The sequence below is a fragment of the Amblyraja radiata genome, chromosome 19 (assembly GCF_010909765.2).
Source record: "Amblyraja radiata isolate CabotCenter1 chromosome 19, sAmbRad1.1.pri, whole genome shotgun sequence".
NCBI lineage: Eukaryota > Metazoa > Chordata > Chondrichthyes > Rajiformes > Rajidae > Amblyraja > Amblyraja radiata.
Window position 1 is genome coordinate 3950326 of NC_045974.1, and position 20641 is coordinate 3970966.

Below are 20641 nucleotides of genomic sequence, written 5' to 3' on the forward strand. Positions count from 1 at the left end.
GACCTCTCACGGGTGCCGGCAGTCGCCTGTAAAAGTCGCGTAAGTGGGACAGGCCCTTAACTTGCGCTCCCTGTGAAACTTCATTCCAGACTTACTGCTTTCAATGTAACTGACTCTCATGTTAGAAGATTAGTTTCGTTTAGCGAGACAGCAAGGAAACAGGCCATTCAGTCTGGAGAAGGGTCTCCACCCGAAACGTCACCCATTCCTTCTTTCCAGAGATGCTGCCTGTCCCGCTGTGTTACTCCAGCATTTTGTGTATATCTTCGATTTAAACCAGCATCTGCGGTTCCTTCTTACACATCCACTCCACGCCGACCATCAATCACTCATTCACACCAGTTCTGTGTTATCCCACTTTCGCACCCACTCCCCACACACTAGGGGCAATTTACACAGGGGCCAATTAACATGCAAACCCGCACGTCTTCGAGATGTGGGAGATAACCCAGAGGAAACCCACTCGGTCACAGGGAGAACGTGCAAACTCCGCACAGACAGCACCCGAGGTCGGGGCCAAACTTGGCTCTCGGGTGCCGTCAGCTCAAAGTGGGACTAATAAAGTTTGTGTGAACTATTCACTGAATTACTGTAATCGTATCTAAAGCTTGCATCTTCAAACAATAGCCGGCCATGTCATCTTTTAAGTAGGTAAGTAAGTGAGTAAGTTTATTGGCCAAGTATTCACATACAAGGAATTTGTCTTGTAATTTGTGTGGTTTTCAACCATAAAGCAGAGATTTGGTCATTATTTAGCATGTTTTCTACATGAGAGATTGTAAGAACTGCAGTCACATTTAGTTCCAATGTAAGATCAAAGTCAGCATTAGAATGCTCACTCAAAATCGATGCATTTCATGCATGATATCCATTTGCAGTTTTTAAATGCGGTTCAAATAAGGAGTCAAACGACGGTGTTACTGGTCATTCTTTACGACGTCACAAACACTAGGAATTGCTGGGAAACTGGTCGGTTCTTACCTGTATTTCCAATACATCCAGCGGCACAGTCTCGCCTTTCACGATTGCAAGCGTGGCGTTTAAAATGTGTCTGCAAGGCACAGCAAAGGAAAGGTGACAAAGGTACAAACACAGGGTACAAGCACAGTGACGTCTTATAGACCATAGACAATAGGTGCAGGAGTAGGCCATTCGGCCCTTCGAGCCAGCACCGCCATTCAATGTGATCATGGCTGATCATCCCCAATCAGTACCCCGTTCCTGCCTTCTCCCCATATCCCCTGACTCCGCTATCTTTAAGAGCCCTATCTAGCTCTCTCTTGAAAGTATCTAGAGAACCGGCCTCCACCGCCCTCTGAGGCAGAGGATTCCACAGACTCACAATTCTCTGTGTGAAAAAGTGTTTCCTCATCTCCATTCTAAATGGCTTTCCCCTTATTCTTAAACTGTGGCCCCTGGTTCTGGGCTCCCCCAACATCGGAAGCATGTTACCTGCCTCTAGCGTGTCCAAACCCTTAAAAATCTTATATGTTTCAATGAGATACCCACTCATCCTTCTAAATTCCAGAGTGTACAAGCCCAGTCGCTCCATTCTCTCAGCATATGACAGTCCCGCCATCCCGGGAATTAACCTGGTGAACCTACGCTGCACTCCCTCAATAGCAAGAATGTCCTTCCTCAAATTTGGAGACCAAAACTGCACACAATACTCCAGGTGTGGTCTCACTAGGGCTCTGTACAACTGCAGAAGGTCTTCAGCAACATGAAACAGCACACCAAAGCCGTGGAACGGAACATAGAAACATAGAAAATAGGTGCAGGAGTAGGCCATTCGGCCCTTCGAGCCTGCATCGCCATTAGATATGATCATGGCTGATCATCCAACTCAGTATCCCATCCCTGCCTTCTCTCCATACCCCCTGATCCCTTTAGCCACAAGGGCCACATCTAACTCCCTCTTACATATACAGAACAGAACAGCACAGGTCACCCGATGACTGACTCAACTAATGCCACAACAGCATGATACAAGTTTTAAAAAGTTCGACCGGTACATGAATAGGACAAAATGTGTTGGAAAGAACTGCAGGTGCTGGTTTAAACCGAAGGTAGACGCAAAATGCTGGAGTACCTCAGAAGAAGGTACCGTCTGAAGAAGGGTCTCGACCCGAAACATCACCCATCCCTTCTCTCCAGAGATGCTGCTGCCTGCCCGCTGAGTTACTCCAGCATTTTGTGTCTACATGGACAGGACATGTTTGGAGGGATGTGGGCCTAATGCAGGCAGGTGGGACTAGTGTAGCTGGGACATGTTGGGCGGTGTGGGCAAGTTGGGCCGAAGGGCCTGTTTTCACACTGTATCACTCCATGACTCTAAGAATCCATTTTTGTGCTTTATGACTCCAAGGCAAACGGTTTATCAGTGACAATTCTCAGCTAGGTCGGAAGGTTTTTACAACTGGCCTTGGTGGCCAGGCAAGTAGAAGAATGTGGACGTCAGAAGTTTAAAAGGGAAACAAACCAAAATAGTGTCGGCAAAGTTTGTTGTCTAATGTACCTGCTAAAAATAGGGATTCAGACGATTAAATAAACGATGCCCAGATCTGCCCAAGGATCACATCACAGTAACTTGTCCCTGATGTCCACGTCACATGTGAAACACAATCCTTGATCACAGTGAGAGTGGGAGCACACAGGAGTCCACACCAACACAAGCCATAGTTCTGAAGTTTAGAAGAATGAGGGGGGGGGGGCTCATTGAAACATGCCAAATTGTGAAAGGCCTGGATAGAGTGGATGTGGAGAGGATGTTTCCACTAGTGGGAGAGTCTAGGACTGGACAGCATAACCTCAGAATAAAAGGACGTACCTTTAGAAAGGAGATGAGGAGGAATTTCTTTAGACAGAGGGTGGTGAATCTGTGGAATTCATTGCCACAGATATCAATAGAGGCAAAGTCTTTGGGCATTTTGAAGGCAGAGATTGACAGATTCCTGATTAGAGCGTGTGTCAGGGGTTATGGGGAGAAGGCAGGAGGATGGGGTAGAGGGGGAGAGAGAGATCAGTCATGATTGAATGGCGGGGTAGACTTGATGGGCCGAATGACATCATTTTGTTCTTATGACTTATGAAACCAGCATCTTCCTGAGGCCAGATGAAGAAATTTCCTTCAGCTTCAATAGACAATAGGTGCAGGAGTAGGCCTTTCGGCCCTTCGAGCCAGCACCGCCATTCAATGTAATGATGGCTGATCATCCTTCAATGGAATACTGACTGGTTAGCACGCAACAAAAGCTTTTCACTGTACCTCAGTACACGTAGCAATAAACTGAACTGAAACTTTCTCCATATCAGGACAATTTAAATCCCCAACCTATCCTCGTACCCATTTCACAAGAGTGAATATGCGGGAACGCAGTGTTGAACGGTGAATTCATCAATGCGTCAACACTGACTGAAAATAAAGCAGGGCCCACTGCTTTCCTCCCCGCTCTCATCAAACTGAGCACTCCGTTTTACACTATATCGCCGAACGTCCCTAATTAGTTCCACAAACTCCATCATTCCTTATAAGGAGAGAATTGAAACATTATCCAAAAGGCGGCAATTAGTTTACATGATTGGCAAAACTGGAATTTGTACTCCTGTCAGCGCTGCTGCCTCACACTGCCAGAGATCCCGACCCCCGGTGCTGCCGATGTGGAGTTTGCATGTTCTCTCTTGTGAGCACACGAGTTTCCTTTGATTTCCTCCCACATCCCAAAGACGCGCAGGTTTGTAGGTTAATTGGCCTCCGTAAAGTTCCCCCAAGTGTGTAGGGAGTGGGTGTGAAATTGGGATAACGTTGAACTAGTGTGAACGGGCGATCGCTGGTGTGCCTAGACTCAGTGGGCCGAAGGGCAAGCTTCCACGCTGCATCTTTCAATCTATCATTACCTCCAATTAGCTGAACCTACGGTGAAATATTCAGTCACGAGGCAATACATACCTGGCCTGTTCTTTGTTGGTCGGGTACAGTGCCGGGCTCAAGGAATTCATCTTTCCCAAAGGAATAAATCCTATGGGGATCTTACTAAAGGTCGCCTGAAATAAAACAGAAGCATCTATCACATCCCTTTAGCGACTTCACTAGCGGGCAATGATGTCAAGATGATGAAAAATTGGAAGGTTTAATGTCCCCGCCGCGCCACAGCCAGAAGCGCCATACGTGCAACAGATTTGATTTTGCTATGTTTACGAAGGAACTGCAGATGCTGGAAAATCTAAGGTAGACAAAAGTGCAGGAGAAACTCAGCGGGTGCAGCAGCATCTATGGAGCAAAGGAAATAGGCAACTCGTAGCATCGGACGTAGACAAAACATAGAAAATAGGTGCAGGAGTAGGCGATTCGGCCCTTCGAGCCTGCACGCCATTCGGCCCTTCGAGCCTGCACCACCATTCAATATGATCATGGCTGATCATCCAACTCAATATCCTGTACCTGCTTTCTCTCCATACCCCCTGATCCCTTTAGCCACAAGGGCCACATCTAACTCCCTCTTAAATATAGCCAATGAACTGGCCTCAACTACCTTCTGTGGCAGAGAATTCCACAGATTCACCACTCTCTGTGTGAAAAATGTTTTCCTCATCTCGGTCCTAAAAGATTTCCCCCTTATCCTTAAACTGTGACCCCTTGTTCTGGACTTCCCGGAAACCCGGAAGGGTTTCAGCCCGAAACGTTGCCTATTTCCTTCTGGGTTTCGGCCCGAAACGTTGCCTATTTCCTTAGCTCCATAGATGCTGCTGCACCCGCTGTGTTTCTCCAGCACTTTTGTCTACCTTTGATTTTACTATTACGGATTGTTCTCAGTGGGAATGACACGAGGGATATGAATCACCAACCACGACGCGAGCTGCTTACCTCATCCTCTCTGCGGAGAAGCCCAGTTATTACCTAACATTAAAAAGAGAACAAGTAAGTACACAGATCCAGCGTCAATACTCCTGAGGTATTTGTCGACAATACCGGAGTTTCGGCAGATGCAATTTAAAGCTCCATTAGTGCCGGCTGCTATAAACACACATAACATTTCAGTATTGATATGCCAAAACCAAACTGCCAGGAACACGTGCATGTTTGTACAGGGCCTTGGTGAGACCACACCTGGAGTATTGCGTGCAGTTTTTGGTCTCCTAATCTGAGGAAAGACATTCTTGCCATAGAGGGAGTACAAAGAAGGTTCGCCAGACTGATTCCTGGGATGTCAGGACTTTCATATGAAGAAAGACTGGATAGACTCGGCTTGTACTCGCTAGAATTTAGAAGATTTAGGGGGGATCTTATAGAAACTTTCTTAAGGGGTTGGACAGGCTAGATGCAGGAAGCTTGTTCCCGATGTTGGGGAAGTCCAGAACAAGGGGTCACAGTTTAAGGATAAGGGGGAAGTCTTTTAGGACCGAGATGAGATAAACATTTTTCACACAGAGAGTGGTGAATCTGTGGAATTCTCTGCCACAGAAAGCAGCTGAGGCCAGTTCATTGGCTATATTTAAGAGGGAGTTAGATGTGGCCCTTGTGGCTAAAGGGATCAGGGGGTATGGAGAGAAGGCAGGTACAGGATACTGAGTTGGATGATCAGCCATGATCATATTGAATGGCGGTGCAGGCTCGAAGGGCTGAATGGCCTACTCTTGCACCTATTTTCTATGTTTGATTCTAATAGTAATCCTTTCTTCTTTCACGCGTTTGTCGTGTGATCAGAACAAATGAAGGTTAGGCTTTAAAAGTGCCGATTCCAATTATGAATAAATCAATGGATTAAAAGAAATAAACATCAACATGGGAATGAACCTCACTGGCTATGTCATGGAGTCATCCACATGGAAACAGGCCATTCGGCCCAACTTGCCCATGCCCCACCTGCCTGTGTTTGGCCCATATCCCCATCTGATCCAGCACTACTGACTTTCTACACCATTGGTGAGATTTCCCGTAGCTACCGTGTGGCATCTACCTCACCGCCCCCCGCGCTGGTGACTCCTCAGTGCTGTTCGTCCTCCGTAGCCGAAGAAGACCATGACTTCAGTGTTTTTTGTTTGTGGGTCCGGAGGTGACCGGTGAGACCGATCCGGGCCCCGGAAGTCTCGCCCGCACATGGGACACAGCTGGGCGGGCGCTGGGACTTCCTCCCAGCTGCACGCGCTCCCGTGGTGATCCAGCCTCGCCCAGTTGGGCAGCACAGGTCCTGAAGTCATGTTGCGCTCGACTTGGATTACAGTGAGGGAGAGTTGCGCAAATCGTCAGCCTCACTCTCTCGTCCCGGCCTATCTCAACGGCGGGACAGGCGGAGGACGATGGCTGACCTCAGCGGAGCGTCACAGCGGCTGGGAAGACTCCTCAGTGTCGCGTCCCCATCAAGGTATCCGGTTCATGCAAATATTCTGACATGGTAATGACCCCTGATGTAGGCGGGCGCACTGCCAGCTGCACTGACCTAGCTTCCTGCGATCGCCACTGAGAAAATCCCGCGCTGCCAGCAATCATATTCCACGCTGGGGGGAGAAGAGGGAGTGGCCAGGGTGCGACTGGTCCTTGATTATGCTGCTGGCCTTGCCGAGGTACAGAAAAGGTTCAGAACCGTGAAAAAGCACACGGCCAGATTTAAGAACAGTTTCTTCCCAGCTGTTATCAGGCAACTGAACCATCCTACCAGTCCTATAAAAACATAGAAAATAGGTGCAGGAGGAGGCCATTCGGCCCTTCGCTTGTGATCATGGCTGATCATCCCCTATCAATAACCCGTGCCTGCCTTCTCCCCATATCCCTTGACTCCACTAGCCCCTAGAGCTCTATCTAACTCTCTCTTAAATCCATCCAGTGACTTGGCCTCCACTGCCCTCTGTGGCAGGGAATTCCATAAATTTACAACTCTCTGGGTGAAAACGTTTTTTTCACACCTAGGTCCTCAAATGGCCTCCCCTTTATTCTAAGACTGTGGCCCCTGGTTCTGGACTCTCCCAACATTGGGAACATTTTTCCTGCATCTAGCTTGTCCAGTCCTTTTATAATTTTATATGTCCTGATGAATGAATGAATGAATGAATGAATGAATGAATTAATGAATTATATCTTTATTGAATGATCTTTTATTGAATGATATCTTTTATTTCGAACGATTAAAAAAAAAGAAGAAAAGAAAAGACTGAAAATGAATAAATAAAAGGAAAATTATATATACATATATATATACATAAATTAAAAAATCAAAAGCCAATTTCAACATAATACACATTGATCTACTGTCTACGTCATTTGGTGACCCTCGGACTATCTTTGATCGGACTTTACCTTGCGCTAAACATCATTCACTTTAGTCCCTTTATTCTGTATCTGGACACTGTGGACAGTTCGATTGTAATCCGCTGTCTTTCCGCTGATAGGTTAGCACACAAAAGCTTTTCACTGAACCACGGTACACGTGACAATGAACTAAACTCAAACAAATGAAGTCCTCAGGGAAGGTGAAAGATCAAAGTGAGAATTGTGATGAGACATTCAGTGCAAATATAGTTCTGCCACAACATGGCGGTCCTCTATCGAACAAGTCTCAGCATTCAGATTTGGAGGTCAGCGACCATCACTCCTAATCTGTCGGGCAATAACTCAGCGACAACTCCTCTGTGGTTCTTTTGTGACCTGCTTAGCAGCAGGGCAGCTGTTGTAGGGAGGCAATTACAGAACCAAGTTAACACCCCAATGCACAAAGGTAACAATGTCTTGCATTCACAGTAACTGGAACTTGTCATTAAATTATTCCCAAACAATTTAGCAGCCGCCCTTCTTGCTACCTCGGCTTGTACTCGCTGGAATTTAGAAGATTGAGGGTGGATCTTATAGAAACTTACAAAATTCTTAGCGGGGTTGGACAGGCTAGATGCAAGAAGATTGTTCCCGATGTTGGGGAACTCCAGAACAAGGATAAGGATAAGGGGGGGAAGTCTTTTAGGCCCAAGATGAGAATTTTTTTTTCCACACAGAGAGTGGTGAATCTGTGGAATTCTCTGCCACAGAAGGTAGTTGAGGCCAATTCATTGGCTATATTTAAGAGGGAGTTAGATGTGGCCCTTGTGGCTAAAGGGATCAGGGGGTATGGAGAGAAGGCAGGTACAGGATACTGAGTTGGATGATCAGCCATGATCATATTGAATGGCGGTGCAGGCTGGAAGGGCCGAATGGCCTACTCCTGCACCTAATTTCTATGTTGATCTAATAGTAATCCTTTCTTTTTACACGCGTTTTGCCTGTGTGATCCGAACAAAGGAAGGTTAGGCTTTAAAAGTGCCGATTCCAATTATAAATAAATCGAAGGATGAAAAGAAATAGACACCAACATGGGAATGAACCTCGCTGGCGGTGTCATAGAGTCATCGAAGGGCCGACTGGCCTACTCCTGCACCTATTTTCTATGTTTCTATGTTTACCTACGTGCAGTTACAGAGTAGGCTCGGTTTAATTGCTAAAGGGGATTTGAGTGGCTCTGTGGAGACTATTGCCAGTGTGTCATTCAGTCTGTACCTCCTGCAAGGTGCCGTCACCTCCAGCAACAATGATCATGTCAGTCTCCTCCATCAACTCCAGCAACTTTTTCGCTTGGCCCTCAAATTCAGTCTGCAGTTGGAACAGAGACAAGATTCCGTTATGTACTTCAGCACAAACCCGCATTATTAAATAAAGGCCAGAAATGTCACAAACCCCAACATGCGGCTCATTTCACAAAATTTAACCAGAGTCCCCAAACATTATTTATGCCAAGGTAGACAGAAATGCTGGAGAAACTCAGCCGGTGCAGCAGCATCTATGGAGCGAAGGAAATAGGTAACGTTTCGGGCCGAAACCCAGAAGGGTTTCGTCCCGAAACGTTGCCTATTTCCTTCGGGGTTTCGGCCTGAAACGTTGCCTATTTCCTTCAGGGTTTCGGCCCGAAACGTTGCCTATTTCCTTCAGGGTTTCGGCCCGAAACGTTGCCTATTTCCTTCAGGGTTTTGGTCCGAAACGTTGCCTATTTCCTTCGCTCCATAGATGCTGCTGCACCCGCTGAGTTTCTCCAGCATTTTTGTCTACCTTCGATTTTCCAGCATCTGCAGTTCCTTCTTAAACAATTATTTATGCCAACCCAGCCAACCACATCAAACACACAAAGAGGACAATTCAGACACACTAGCGGGTCCCAGTGCGTTACGACTTGCACTGATTAAAACTACGATGCCTGAAAGAAGAGAGGTAAGCACAGGTATAAGAAACAACAAGTCTGAAACAGGATAGAAAGTAAACAAGGAGCAGATCGGGGAAGGGTGAGTTTTATAAATGTCTGATTACAACTGATTTCTTTGAGAAGTTTTAAAAAAACTCTTGTTCAGTCATATATTTCCACTGGAGATGCAGTGTCAGTTCTGGGCTCCCATCTTATTAATGCGCTCACCTTTTAAGGTGAGTGGGACATGATTTAATGGGAACCAAAGGGGCTACTTTATCGCAGGTGGTGGTGGGTCCATGGAACGAGCTTCCAGTGGAGGTGGTTGCGGCAGGTACAACAACAGCATTTAAAAGGCACTTGGACAGGCTCATGGATAGGAACGGTTTAGAGGGATATGGGCCAAACAATAGACAATAGACAACAGGTGCAGGAGTAGGCCATTTGGCCCTTCGAGCTAGCACCGCCATTCAATGTGATCATGGCTGATCATCCCCAATCAGTACCCCGTTCCTGCCTTCTCCCCATATCCCCTGACTCCGCTATTTTTAAGAGCCCTATCTAGCTCTCTCTTGAAAGCATCCAGAGAACCTGCCTCCACCGCCCTCTGAGGCAGAGAATTCCACAGACCCACCACTCTCTCAAACGCAGACAAGTGGGACTGGCGTGGATGGGGCATCTTGGTCGGCATGTGCAAGTTGGGCCGAAGAGCCTGTTTCCGTGTTGTGAGACTCAATGATGAGCCTTTTAAAAAAATTAGATATTGGAAAATTAGTATTGCAAAATGATTGTATGAACTCAAATATGCTACGAGTTCAGTGATTTCCTGTTATGTGAGGCGCTAATCTGTATTTGTGAACTATTTTGAACCAATTCAGTGAGTGTGCCTGCTAGCAGGCGTTGCATTATTTCATCTTGCCACTTGCCAAAGCCAACTCAGAAAATCTCAGGACAGTGTTGGGAGAAATCGGGGTAATGCTTAATCTGAAGTCAGCCTGGTAAGCAGCGGTTGGCAAGTTTATTTCGGAGTCGAGTTTTTTCTACGGCAGGAGGTTATTTCATACAGATGGCTTTATGAGATCCCCAGAGACAAGGAGAGAGGATTCAACCGTGGGTAGACGAAAATGCTGGAGAAACTCAGCGGGTGAGGCAGCATCTATGGGGCGAAGGAAATAGGCGACGTTTCGGGCTGAAACCCTGAAGGAAATAGGCGACGTTTCGGGTCGAGACCTTTGTGAACTTTGCCAATGCTGCTGATTCCATCCTCTGTACTACAGTGACCTCTGTTGGATGTTGCCGGTGCTGCAGTGATCCATTGAAACAAGTGGGTAGACAAAAATGCTGGAGAAACTCAGCGGGTGAGGCAGCATCTATGGAGCGAAGGAAATAGGCAACTTTTCGGGCCGAAACCCTGAAGGAAATAGGCAACGTTTCAGGCCGAAACCCTGAAGGAAATAGACAACGTTTCAGGACGAAACCCTTCCGGGTTTCGGCCCGAAACGTTGCCTATTTCCTTCGCTCCATAGATGCTGCTGCACCCACTGAGTTTCTCCAGCATTTTTGTCTACCTTCATTTTCCAGCACCTTCTTAAACATTGAAACAAGTGGAGATCTTTACACTTTAGAGATACAGCATGGAAGCAGGCACTTCGGCCCACCGACCACCCCATACAACTAACACTATCCTACACACTAGGGACACCCTATGCTGTTACCAAAGCCAAATGTCTTCGTCTATGGAATGTGGGAGGAAACCAGAGCACCCAGAGAAATCCCACGTGGTCACAAGGAGAACGTACAAACTCCATACAGACAGCGCCTGTAGTCAGGATTAACCCCGGGTCTCCGGCACTCTATGCCCCAATTTATCCATCCATCACACTCCTATTGACTGAGGTGAGAAAAACCTTTTTCACCCAGAGAGTTGTGAATTTATGGAATCCCCTGCCGCAGAGGGCAGTGGAGGCCAAGTCACTGGATGGATTTAAGAGAGAGTTAGATAGAGCTCTAGGGGCTAGTGGAGTCAAGGGATATGGGGAGAAGGCAGGCACGGGTTATTGATAGGGGACGATCAGCCATGATCACAATGAATGGCGGTGCTGGCTCGAAGGGCCGAATGGCCTCCTCCTGCACCTATTTTCTATGTTTCTATGTTTCTAACACCTCCCTCATTGATGATGATGTACCAGTCATGGGAAAGCCTTTCCTTCCCTCTACACTATAATAAAGGATAAACGTGAAAAATGTGGCCGGGTCTATTTTAAAAGCTTCTTTTTTTTTAATGCCCTTGCAGGTGTTTATGTCAGAGCCGCTCTCAGCAGCAACAGTTTTCAAAAGGCAGAGTTGCCTGGGTGAGTCTTGTCCTGGAGTCCTGGAATATTGTGTACAGTTTTTGGTCTCCTAATCTGAGGAAAGACATTCTTGCCATAGAGGGAGTACAGAGAAGGTTCACCAGACTGATTCCTGGGATGGCAGGACTTTCATATGAAGAAAGACTGCATAGACTCGGCTTGTACTCGCTAGAATTTAGAAGATTGAGGGGGGATCTTATAGAAACTTACAAAATTCTTAAGGGGTTGGACAGGCTAGATGCAGGAAGATTGTTCCCGATGTTGGGGAAGTCCAGAACAAGGGGTCACATTTAAGGATAAGGAGGAAGTCTTTTAGGACCGAGATGAGAAAAACATTTTTCACACAGAGTGTGGTGAATCTGTGGAATTCTCTGCCACAGAAGGTAGTTGAGGCCAGTTCATTGGCTATATTTAAGAGGGAGTTAGATGTGGCCCTTGTGGCTAAAGGGATCAGGGGGTATGGAGATAAGGCAGGTACAGGATACTGAGTTGGATGATCAGCCATGATATTGAATGGCGGTGCAGGCTCGAAGGGCCGAATGACCTATTCCTGCACCTATTTTCTATGTTTCTATGTCCTTGTCCACCCAGACTTGCAGATTGCTTGGGTGGTGCTAACACCCGCAGCCCTGCTGCCTGGCACCAGCAACCACTTATGTAGCAAGTCTGGCTGCAAACACATGGGAATGAGGAAGTAATGGGGAAGACCCCGCTCAGGAAAACCAACGCCCTCTTCCACTACCCCTCTTCCCACAGATGCTGCCCGACCTTCCAAGCATTTATAGCAGCTTCTGCTCTTGCCAATAATCAAATACTAGAAGGTAAAGCTTTGAGGTGAGAGGGGCAAAGTTAATAGGACATGTTCGGGGCAAGTTCTTTTTTTTTTACACACAGGGTGGCGAGTGCCTGGAACGTGCTGCCAAGGGTGGTGGGGGAGGCAGATATGATAGTGGTGTTTAACAGAATTTTGGATAGGCCCATGGATATGCAGGGCTTAGAGTGGTGATAATTATATGCAGTTCGATAACAGATGATCTTGGCAACTTGTTCGACACAGACATTGTGGGCCGAAGGACCTGTTGTTTTGCTGTACTGGTTTATGTTCTATGATCTAACCTAAAATCACCACACTGTGACCCTTGTGTACAACTAAGCATTAGTGTGTATGTATTACACTGATGCTTGGAAACACTGAATATCCAGACTCTTGGAGCATTTCTGCATTTCTGTAAATAACAGTGCTACATTCAAGGAATATAGAGACACAGTCACCAAACCACTTGGCCAGCCAGAAGCAACCTCTTTATAACACATGCCATTGTTCCATACTCATCTGCTCAAGGCACCAACAATGCTGGTTTAAAATTCACATAGTTCCCACACATCCCAATCCTACTCTAACCACCAGGAGATACCCGGAACAACAGATGCTGGAATCTTGAGCAAGACACAGGGTGCTGGAGGAACTCAGTGGGTCAGACTGAAGAAGGGTCATGATCCGAAACGCCGCCTGTCCATTCCCTCCGCAGATGCTACCTGACCCGCTGAGTTACCGCAGAACTGTGTGTTTTGTCCTAATCTAACCACTGCTAGATAGGATTTCAAAGCATCAGTTCAAACTGCCATCGTTCTACGCAGTAAAATGTTCTATCATCTATGAATAAATAATATTACAACTATTTAATTTTTCAGATGAATCAAATGAATCATTGCAATTACTTTCACCTATTTGATTTTATAACGTTAGGACATCCTGATGGACAAGATTGTGACACTGAATCAGTTAAACATCTATAATTATAAAATATATGATGTATCTCATGGAGTGGTTACAGCTGGTGTATCGCTTCATTCTGGGACTAATAGATTCATAGAGTGAGTCAGCATGGAAACAAGCCCTTGGGGCCCAACTTGCCCACCCCGACCAACATGTCCCATCTACACTAGTTCCACCTTCCTTCATTTGGCCCCCTATCCCTCAAAACCTGTCCTATCCATGTACCTATTTAAATATTTCTTACAAGTTGCGATAGTACCTGCCTCAACTATTTCCTCGATCCACATGCCCACCAGCCTTTGTGTGGAAAGTTACCTCCCAGGTTCCTATTAAATCTTCCCCCCACCCCCTCACCTTAAACCAATGTCCTCTGGTTCTAGATTCCCCGACTCTGGGCAAGACACTCTTGTCCATCCACCTGATCTATTCCTCTCAAGGCTTTGTACATGATTTTATACTCAGGACAATTCCACGACTGAATCCTTACCTTAACCACGGTGACATCAATTCCAGCAAGGTGTAAAATAGGCGCTGCATTCTTTTCAAAGAGATTTCGTGCTTTTCTGAGGGATTAAATGGAAAGATTATTGATTTGGGCGTTACATCTGTGGATGGATTTCTCTTCCTGTGTTACTAATTAATAACATTTCTATAATAAAATGCTCACATGCTATGTATATTCAATTGGAAGATGTACCACATGGCTTTATTACTAATAATAATTAGAAAAATTCTCAAAACAAAACAGATGTAAGATTTTAAAGTGTCAATACCCACTTTTTCAAGTGAGTTTCTAACAACCGAGTTCTGCCCCTTCAGAAACAATGCCGACTATTTAATCTGCAGAACATGTCCAGCATTTTCTGTGTTTGGCTCATAAGTGACAGGAGTAGAATTAGACCATTCAGCTCATCAGGTCTACTCTGCCATCTGGCTGATCTATCTGCCTCTCCTAACCCCATTCTCCTGCCTTCTCCCCATAAAACCTGACACACGCACTAATCAAGAACCTATCTATAGCTCTGCCTTAAAAATATCCATTGACTTGGCCTCCACAGCCTTCTGTGGCAATGAATTCCACAGATTCACCACCCTCTGGCTAAATAAATTCCTTCTCATAGAAACATAGAAATTAGGTGCAGGAGTAGGCCATTCGGCCCTTCGAGCCTGCACCGCCATTCAATATGATCATGGCTGATCATCCAACTCAGTATCCCGTACCTGCCTTCTCTCCATACCCTCTGATCCCCTTAGCCACAAGGGCCACATCTAACTCCCTCTTAAATATAGCCAATGAACTGGCCTCGACTACCCTCTGTGGCAGAGAGTTCCAGAGATTCACCACTCTCTGTGTGAAAAAAGTTCTTCTCATCTCGGTTTTAAAGGATTTCCCCCTTATCCTTAAGCTGTGACCCCTTGTCCTGGACTTCCCGAACATTGGGAGCAATCTTCCTGCATCTAGCCTGTCCAACCCCTTAAGAATTTCTCATCCCCTTCCTAAAGGTACATCCTTTCATTCTGAGGCTGTGCCCCCTGGTCCTAGACTCTCCCACTAGTGGAAACATCCTCTCCACATTGAATTGATAGAATTTATTGCCACACAACCAGGGTCGGTGGAATTTGGGTTGTCAGCAGCGGTACAATAATAAAGAACACACAACCACAATAAAAATGTAACACAAACATCCACCACAGCATTCATCACTGTGGTGGAAGGCACAGAACTTGGCCAGTCCTCCTCCATTTTCCCCCGTGGTCGGGACCTCCACCCTCCACAGCCGTTGCTGCGAGCGTCCAGATGGTAAGGGACAAAGTCAAAGGCAAGGTAAGTCCAGGATCGGCTCTTCCCCACCGGAGACCGCGGCTTCAGGCTGGTGTAGGCCGCAGGCCGGCGGTCGAAGATTTAAGGTTCCCGCCGCGCCGCAGCCAGAAGCACCACAGACTGCAGGGCCGATGGTCGAAGCTCCCCTCCAGGGGTGATGGTAAGTCCATGCCGGACCCGCGGTAGAAGTTGGCCGCGGGCCGGCAGTGATGGCTTCTTCTTCCCCCGGGTCCCCCACGAGGGATCCCGGGCTGTAGATGCCGCGCCAGCTGGAGCTGTGCAGACCGCGGCTTCAGGCTGCCGGCTGCCCCGGGCCAGCGAAACGGAGCGCTTCCCTCCAGCGAGCCCCAGCGAGGGCTCGCCCGCTCCACGCCGAGAGTCCACGCTGCGCCCGCCGCTGAAGCCCCGGGCGCGTCTCCGGGAAAGGCCGCGCCGATCCTTGCTGTTAGGCCACGGGGGAGGCGACCTGGAAAAAGTCGCCTCTCCGTGGAGGAGGCGGCCGAAACGGTTTCCCCCTCTAACATCCACTCTACCCAGGCCTTTCAACAATTCTGAAGCACGTTGGAACATCTTGCTTGGTGCAGTGTCGTTCACCGCTTCTAGTCAGATCCTGATTTAAAATATTTACATCTTCAGGACTTAGGAATATTTTAATAATTAGGTGCGTGCCCATTTACCCCTTTAACTTTAAATAAAATACCTTTTAAAAACATTTGATGCCAGGGAAACACATTCTGGTATCATTACTGTCACAGCTGACTTTAGAAGGTCACACTATCATAGCTTTTTAGCTAAAAAGCAGAAGTTATTAAGATAGGTGGTGAAAGGAACTTTTACATGAAGATCTAAAAGCATCCCATAGCCAACAGCATTGCAATAAAAGGTACACAAAAATACTGGAGAAACTCAGCGGGTGCAGCAGCATCTATGGAGTGAAGGAAATAGGCAACGTTTCAGGCCGAAACCCTGAAGGAAATAGACAACGTTTCAGGCCGAAACCCTTCCGGGTTTCGGCCCGAAACGTTGCCTATTTCCTTCGCTCCATAGATGCTGCTGCACCCGCTAAGTTTCTCCAGCATTTTTGTGTACCTTCGATTTTCCAGCATCTGCAGTTCCTACTTAAACGCATTGCAATAAAACATGGTCCTGTCTATTAAATCGCTGATAAAATGTCAGCTCATAAAATGCAGCATCTCCGTTAAACAAGAGTTGTTATTTTCACCTATTAAACATGACAAATAGAATGATTGACTTCAGAAACACTTATTACCCTTTGCAAGCAGCAGGATTGAGAAAGACGGTGGCTTTCTTCACCTTTGCAGTGATGGGCAAGGTCTGGTTTCCAAACTCCTGAGCAGAAAGACAGGTAGGTTGTTAGAGAAAGCAGACACACGACGGAAGCAAAAGGGAAGGATGGCACGGAATAAGAAAACCATTTCACCACAGTATGGATCACTAGTCATTAATCTATAATCCGGAGATTGTACACAGGCTTTTCAAAGTGAGATTGGGGTTGAGACGGTGGCGCAGCGGTAGAGTTGCTGCCTTGCAGTGAATGCAGCGCCGGAGACCCGGGTTCGATCCCGACTACGGGCGCTGTCTGTACGGAGTTTGCATGTTCTCCCCGTGACCTGTGTGGGTTTTCTCCGAGATCTTCGGTTTCCTCCCACGCTCCAAAGACGTACAGGTTTGTAGGTGAATTGGCTTGGTAAATGTAAAAATTGTCCCTAGTGAGCGTAGGATAGTGTTAATGTGTGGGGATCACTGATCGACGCAGGCCTGGTGGGCTGAAGAGCCCGTTTCCACGCTGTATCTCTAAACTAAACTAAATCATAGGTACACAAAAATGCTGGAGAAACTCAGCGAGTGCAGCAGCATCTATGGAGCGAAGGAAATGGGCAACGTTTCGGGCCGAAATCCTGAAGGAAATAGGCAACGTTTCGGGCCGAAACCCTTCCGGGTTTCGGGCCGAAACGTTGCCTATTTCCTTCGCTCCATAGATGCTGCTGCACCCGTTGAGTTTCTCCAGCATATTTGTGTACCTTCGATTTTCCAGCATCTGCAGTTCCTTCTTAAATAAATAATAAACTAAATCATACGTTCTATTCCAATGCTCTGCTGAAAATCAAACTTAATTTGAACTGCAATATCAGCCTCTCAAGAAAAGTGCTATAAATTAGTGGAATTGAAAACCAGAAGTCACCTGTTACAGATGGTATAAGGACATATGTCTTTTTTTAGGTTTACCGTTTTAGTTTTTTAGAGATACAGTGTGGAAACAGGCCCTTCGGCCCACCAAGTCCGTGCCGATCAACAATCACCCTGAACGCTATGTCTATCCTACAGATTAGTGACAATTTGCAGATTGCAATTAACCTGCAAATATGCACGTCTTTGGAGTGTGGGAGGAAACCGGAGCAATTGTAATCATGTATTGTCTTTCCACTGACTGGATAGCACGCAACAAATGCTTTTCACTGTACCTCGGTACACGTGACAATAAACTAATGGTTTAGTTTGATTCCACTTTTGGAGCGTTACGTTTCTGTGTGATCTACAGCAGCCGGAGATATGGTTGCTGGATGCTTCAGTTAAGCTGAATGTTACACAAGGGGCTGAGAACAGCGTACATTGATTCTTACACGTGGCTAAACTAGTTCCTTTCCCCATCGCCCTCTCAACATAGTAATTGTTCTTTCTTGTCAACATTATGTGCCTTTGATGGCTATTCATTGCAATGCTGTGGAGAAAGTCATGTCTGTGCATTTTCCGTCTTGACCGTGGCTACTGACTGTGTGGAGTTTGCACGTTCTCCCTATCATTGTGTGGGTTTCCTCCGGGTGCCCTGGTTTCCTCCCACATACCAAAGGCATGCGGGTTTGTAAGTTAGTTGGCCCTCTGTAAATTGTCCCATAGTGTATAAGATATAACTAGTGTGTACGGGTGAACTAGTGCCAGCGTGGACTCGGTGGGCCGAAGGGCCTGTTTCCATGCTGCATCTCTAGATTAAAAACTAAAATAGAAGCCACATGATTTCAATTGTACTGACTGGAGGTGACATTCTGCCTCAATAAGTGCAGTACAGTTTGGTTTGATTATATTGAGGCTAGTAGGCCGCGAGAAATTGTGTGAAGTTGATTTTGCCGTACCTGTGCTTCTTGACATGCCGCCCTGCGTAAGAGATTGTCCCTGAATTAAAAATAAAAAGAAGGCAGCATAACAATCTTCACTCTTTCTTTATTATTAATAAACCTTTTTGTCATCTTTCAAATGTAACAAGAAATGTTCAGATAAAAATGTGCTGCAAATTCATAATTTAGACAATAGACAATAGGTGCAGGAGTAGGCCATTCGGCCCTTCTAGCCAGCACCGCCATTCAATGTGATCATGGCTGATCATCCCCAATCAGTACCCCGTTCCTGCCTTCTCCCCATATCCCCTGACTCCGCTATTTTTAAGAGCCCTATCTAGCTCTCTCTTGAAAGTGTCCAGAGAACCAGCCTCCACCGCCCTCTGAGGCTGGGAATTCCACAGACTCACCACTCTCTGTGAGAAAAAGTGTTTCCTCGTCTCCGTTCTAAATGGCTTACTCCTTATTCTTAAACTGTGGCCCCTGGTTCTGGACTCCCCCAACATCAGGAACGTTTCCTGCCTCTAGCGTGTCCAAACCCTTAACAATCATATATTTTTCAATAAGATACCCTCTCATCCTTCTAAACTCCAACGCATCACCGGTTCCTCACCCCCCCCCCCCCCCCATTGAGTCTGTCCAAAGCAAGCGATGTCTGCGAAGGGCATGCAGCATCGTCAAGGACTGCTCTCACCCCAGCAACAGTCTGTTTACCCTCCTACCATCTGGGAGGCGCTACAGGTCTCTCCGTTGCCGGACCAGCAGGTCCAGGAACAGCTTCTTCCCTGCGGCTGTTACATTATTTAACTCTGTACCTCAGTGATTGCCAGACACCCCCCCTCCCCACACTCCTTCCACCAGGAAAAATTTGCACTTCTACGACTGTATGTACGTAAATATATTTATTGCTCATTATTCTATGTCGCTCTTCTTGGGAGATGCTAACTGCATTCCGTTGTCTCTATACTGTACACTGCACAATGACAATAAAGTTTGAATCTGAATCTGAATCAGAGTGTACAAGCCCAGCCGCTCCATTCTCTCAGCATATGACAGTCCCGCCATCCCGGGAATTAACCTTGTAAACCTACGCTGCACTCCCTCAATAGCAAGAATGTCCTTCCTCAAATTAGGGGACCAAAACTGCACATAATACTCCAGGTGTGGTCTCACTAGGGCTCTGTACAACTGTAGTACAGTCCCCTCGTTACACACAGTCCCCTCGTTACGTACAGTCCCCTCGTTACGTACAGTCCCCGCGTTACGTACAGTCCCCTCGTTACGCACAGTCCCCTCGTTACACACAGTCCCCTCGTTACGTACAGTCCCCTCGTTACGTACAGTCCCCTCGTTACACACAGTCCCCTCGTTACGTACAGTCCCCTCGTTACACAGTCCCCTCGTTACACACAGTCCCCTCGTTACGCAGTCCCCTCGTTACGTACAGTCCCCTCGTTACGTACAGTCCCCTCGTTACACACAGTCCCCTCGTTACACACAGTCCCCTCGTTACACACAGTCCCCTCGTTACGCAGTCCCCTCGTTACGTACAGTCCCCTCGTTACGTACAGTCCCCTCGTTACGCAGTCCCCTCGTTACGCAGTCCCCTCGTTACGTACAGTCCCCTCGTTACGTACAGTCCCCTCGTTACGTACAGTCCCCGCGTTATGTAGTCCCCTCGTTACGTACAGTCCCCGCGTTACGTACAGTCCCCTCGTTACGTACAGTCCCCGCGTTACGTACAGTCCCCGCGTTACGCAGTCCCCTCGTTACGTACAGTCCCCGCGTTACGTACAGTCCCCTCGTTACGTACAGTCCCCGCGTTACGTACAGTCCCCGCGTTACGCAGTCCCCTCGTTACGTACAGTCCCCGCGTTACGTACAGTCCCCTCGTTACGTACAGTCCCCGCGTTACGTACAGTCCCTCGTTACGTACAGTCCCCGCGTTACGTACAGTCCCCTCGTTACGTACAGTCCCCGCGTTACGTACAGTCCCCTCGTTACGTACAGTCCCCGCGTTACGTACAGTCCCCGCGTTACGCAGTCCCCTCGTTACGTACAGTCCCCGCGTTACGTAGTCCCCTCGTTACGTACAGTCCCCGCGTTACGCAGTCCCCTCGTTACGTACAGTCCCCTCGTTACGTACAGTCCCCTCGTTACGTACAGTCCCCGCGTTACGCAGTCCCCTCGTTACGTACAGTCCCCGCGTTACGTACAGTCCCCTCGTTACGTACAGTCCCCGCGTTACGTACAGTCCCCGCGTTACGCACAGTCCCCGCGTTACGTACAGTCCCCTCGTTACGTACAGTCCCCGCGTTACGTACAGTCCCCGCGTTACGTACAGTCCCCTCGTTACGTACAGTCCC

The 20641-nt window shown here is 47.3% G+C and overlaps 1 protein-coding gene across 1 annotated transcript in view; it reads right to left on the reverse strand.

Moving 5' to 3' along the window:
* agk (acylglycerol kinase) overlaps window positions 1-20641 on the reverse strand; it is a 49885-nt gene that overhangs the window by 18700 nt on the left and 10544 nt on the right. Inside the window, exons 3-9 of the mRNA XM_033037484.1 lie at window positions 18294-18333; window positions 16415-16494; window positions 13810-13885; window positions 8519-8611; window positions 4865-4897; window positions 3950-4044; window positions 982-1051 (exon numbers count right to left, since the gene is read on the reverse strand). Of these exons, the coding sequence (XP_032893375.1) occupies window positions 982-1051; window positions 3950-4044; window positions 4865-4897; window positions 8519-8611; window positions 13810-13885; window positions 16415-16494; window positions 18294-18333 (487 nt within the window). The remainder of the gene's footprint in view (window positions 1-981; window positions 1052-3949; window positions 4045-4864; window positions 4898-8518; window positions 8612-13809; window positions 13886-16414; window positions 16495-18293; window positions 18334-20641) is intronic.